Raw genomic sequence first — 4113 nt, 5'->3', positions numbered from 1 at the left:
AATTAATGATGTTAATTTAAAATTCTTGAGCCCACCAATGATAATATTTTTTTTTTATATCATAAATTAATAATAATCATCACATTAAGTTTCCCCAATGTGAAAATTAATATTATCAATCTTAATCTAATCTAATATAATCCCTACTTAATCCTCACTAATTACTTTAAATATATTCATTTTTCTAAAAATAATAAAATTATATATATATTTTTTAAATATATAAATTAATATATACTTATATATATTATTATATAATTAGATAATTTTAAAATAAAAATAAAAAATATTTAAATATATAATAACAAATATAAATATATGTCTATTTATATATTTAAAATAAATATAAAAATATGCTCTCACGTTCTTTGCATTTAAATAAAATTTTTGCTTCAAAACGCGCATGCTCACATTTTCTAGCGAGGGAATTCATGCTTGTGAACATCACGCGCAATTTTAGGCGCGTGTGCAAGGTGAAACGGATACAAAACCGTATAAAAATGAAATACGAGCCTTAACCGTTCGAAGCTTTTTATAATCAGACTAAATATTCACTAACGCCGTCTTGCACGTTCTACCATTATTTTTTTAATTTTAATTTTTTATATACACAAAATAAGTATTAATACCTACACTATCTTAACACGTGTCATATCCCACACGTGGGTCAGTCAATACTCTGAGAAAGAAGTTATTCCCCGGCATGGATCTGGCGTCGGCGAAGGTAACGGAGACGGCGGCATTGAAGGTGGTGGAGCTCTCAAATTCTGAAAATATTCTCTTATCCCTATCCCTGCATTACCTTTTGTTACAATCTCCGTTAAATCGCTCGACGGGATATACGGCGGCCGTAATACGTCCGTTAGTAGGTCCCATCTCACACCTTTGAAGAACACGTGCTCTTTGATCTCACACGCGCCCCGTTGATATCCCAATCTCTTCGTGGCATCCTTCTCCAACAGCCGTTGGATCAAATCCATTAAGTCCGTGCGTTTCCCAACGAACTCCGGCGCCTTCATCAGAACGTTTCGAAACGTTTCCTTCCGGTTCCTGCCCTTAAACGGCGTCGTTCCATACAACATCTCGTACGTCAAGATACCCAGAGCCCACCAATCAACAGCGAACTCGTGTCCATCGCCACGCACCACCTCCGGTGACACGTACTCTTCCGTTCCCACAAACGAGTTGGACCGTTCGCCGTTGTCGAAACTGGGTTTCTTCCGAGAAACCGGGCTGACGCGGGCCGATTTTGCCTTCTTCAGCCTGTTGTTGTTGTCGGGCAAAGCCTGGATCCAATGGGTCAACATTCTTCTATGTTTCTTCGGAATCTCTAGAACCGGGACCTTATGGCTTCGTTTCTCAAAGGTGGTCGTTGAAGCGGTGGTTTTCTTGGCCAAGGTGCGAGAGAGATCAAAGTCCGTGAGTGTCACGTGACCCGACTTTTGAACTAAAACATTTTCAGGCTTTAAATCTCTGTAAGCAATCCCCATATTATGAAGATACTCAAGCGCGCATATAATCTCCGACAAGTAAAAACGAATAACGGCGGGGGAGAAAACGCGGTCGTTTTGCCGGTAACGGAGGACGTTAAGGTCGCCACCTGGGCAATACGGAACGGCCCAGGCGAGCAAATCCTCAGTTTCGAAGGATCCTATCAGCTTGGGCAGAAATGGATGCGAAAGCCTGGTGAGGACCCGGATTTCCCACCGGGCACGACGATCAGCGTCGTGCTTTGTATGAAGAGAGGACTTGTCCGCCACTTTTAGAGCGAAGGGAGAACGAGCGGAAGGGTCAGTTGTGGTGTCATGGACTAGGAAGACGGTTCCCATGGCGCCTTTGCCGAGGATTTTGAGGGCTTTGAGGTTGTCGAGGTTTAAAGAAATCGGTTGCGGGTGTGGTGGGGATGGTGGAGTGTCCATTGGTGGAAGAAGAAGAAGAAGGAGGAGAGAGAGGTTTTGAAGAAAAAGAAGAAAGAGAGAGATGAGTTTGAGAGTGGATGATTGTGTTATATAGTTTGTTCGTTATGGTTTTGTTGTTACTTGTATAGTTTGTGTTATGAGCGCGTATTTTTGCTTTCAAGAAGTTGTGCTTTGGTGGTGTTGTCCCTCAGATTAAATGAAAAATATATTTTCATCATTATTTTCTACAATTTGGAGGAAAATTTTATTTTCAACATTATTTCCGAAAATATTTACAGGAAAAAATGTAATTTAAACAAATTAAAATAATAATAATCAATTGTGATTAAACCAGGCTAATGCTGGTCATATGGAGGCCTCAAGTGGAATGAGTTGGATGCATTTCTTTCTATGCTTTAAATTTTTATAATTAAAAAATTTTTTAAAAAAATAAGGAAAGAATCACACGTGTAAGGAGTAAAGAAAAGATGCATATATAGAGCCAAACAAAAGACAAAATAAGATTGGGTGTACGGCTCTCCCATGGTGCTTCCCATTTTATAAGCAATAAAATTATGTGTACTCATTTTTAATACACAATTTATATACATAGATGATATATCATCATGTGATTGGATATTTCTTTATCATATGGTGACGCATATTTTAAAATCACCTAATTGTATGATGACACATCACTATGTACATGAATTATGTATCAAAATTGGGTACACATAGTATTACTCTTTTATAAGAGCCTATGATGACCATTTGAACGTACGGCTTATTACTGTGTTTAGCCTGCGTTTGGTTTTTTACATCTTTAAATGTGTTTATTTATAAAATTTACGATAAAATTATACACTAATTTTGATATCATATGATTTTAAATTAAAAATAAATAAAAATTATTTTTTATCAAATTTCAGCTTATTTTAAAAAATATATTTATGATATTTTAAAATTTTAAATATTAATCTATAAACTAATTTTTATTAGAAATAAAGATAAAATCATCATTTTATCATTAAATCCTAAAACCTTAAAAATTTATATTATTTTCTTTTTTAATTTAAAAAACTAATAATTTTTTCTTATAATAAAACTTTTAAAAGCTGTATTTTTTTTTTAGATTTTTTTTTTATCTTCGATGATTGAATACTATTTCTATCATTGACCGACATTCTCACCATCTTCTTTTATTGGACTAATTTTGTTGGATGAAAAAAAGCATCTTTATCTTATTGATGAATCGATATCAAACAAATTGTGATTTTGAATTAAAAGAGCACTTAATCATTGGTATTTAAAATAATATTTATTAAAAGAACCATCTTTATTGCTAAAAAAATATAAGATATTGCTTATCCATTCTTATTAATTTTATTATTTATTTTTCCTTTATTCTTCCATTTATTAATGCATAATAAATAATAAAATAGGTTGGCCCTGATTTTCTGGTTGGTTTCATTCATGTTTCTGAATTTTATATATATATATATATATATTTAATTTTTCAATTTTAAATTAGCGTGCATGAGTGTGGACTAAATTAAAATACAATAAATTGACTTTTGATGGGCTAAGTACGAATAATTTGGTAGATAAAGCCACTCAAATTCAGGGTTGTGTCCTGCAAAGAGTAAATTATTGTTTCCCCCTCAAGCTTTGACATAAGAGCAATTTTCCATCCATTGATGAAATAGATTACACTTTGTGTTAACCAAAAAAAAAAATTATAGTAAAATTATAAAATTCAAAAAATTCATTTTTCCTTTCTTTGTTTTTCTCTTTCATTTTTTCTCTTATTTAATTCCTTTTTTTTTCTCTCTCTTTTCTTCTTCCCCGACGACCACCTCTCAACACTACAACCAGGGCTAGCAACGAATGACTGATTCTTTAGTGAGTTTTTCTAATAGTGAAATTTGATATTAGGTGAAAAAGACTCAAAAAGCGATCCATCAATGTAAGAAAAACTGTTTTGGGTCAATCATTGGGTGGAAAAATGTAATTTACTCATCCTAAAAATATATATAATATTTTTTTTCTTAAATTATTTAGTCAATATATGAGGATTATGATTTGTTTTCTGGGGATTAAGGCTAAACAATCATTAATTTTAGGCATAACTAAGTCATGTCGTGGCTAATTTATATAATTTATAAGTTGTATGCTTTAGAGGAATTTAATAAGGGATTAAAGTATTGAGATAGAC

The 4113-nt window shown here is 33.1% G+C and overlaps 1 protein-coding gene across 1 annotated transcript; it reads right to left on the bottom strand.

Annotated features, from left to right (window-relative positions):
* Positions 1 to 495: 495 nt before the first annotated feature.
* LOC123200448 (serine/threonine-protein kinase UCNL-like) lies at positions 496 to 2017 on the bottom strand. Its single transcript, XM_044615648.1, has one exon. It carries the CDS (start codon positions 1917 to 1919, stop codon positions 672 to 674), a length of 1248 nt encoding a protein of 415 aa, XP_044471583.1. The 5' UTR covers positions 1920 to 2017; the 3' UTR covers positions 496 to 671.
* Between the last annotated feature and the right edge of the window lie 2096 nt (positions 2018 to 4113).

The sequence above is a fragment of the Mangifera indica genome, chromosome 2, assembly GCF_011075055.1.
Source record: "Mangifera indica cultivar Alphonso chromosome 2, CATAS_Mindica_2.1, whole genome shotgun sequence".
Taxonomy (NCBI): Eukaryota; Viridiplantae; Streptophyta; class Magnoliopsida; order Sapindales; family Anacardiaceae; genus Mangifera; species Mangifera indica.
Note: the sequence above shows the minus strand (reverse complement) of the source record. Positions and strands in the feature narration are given on the sequence as shown.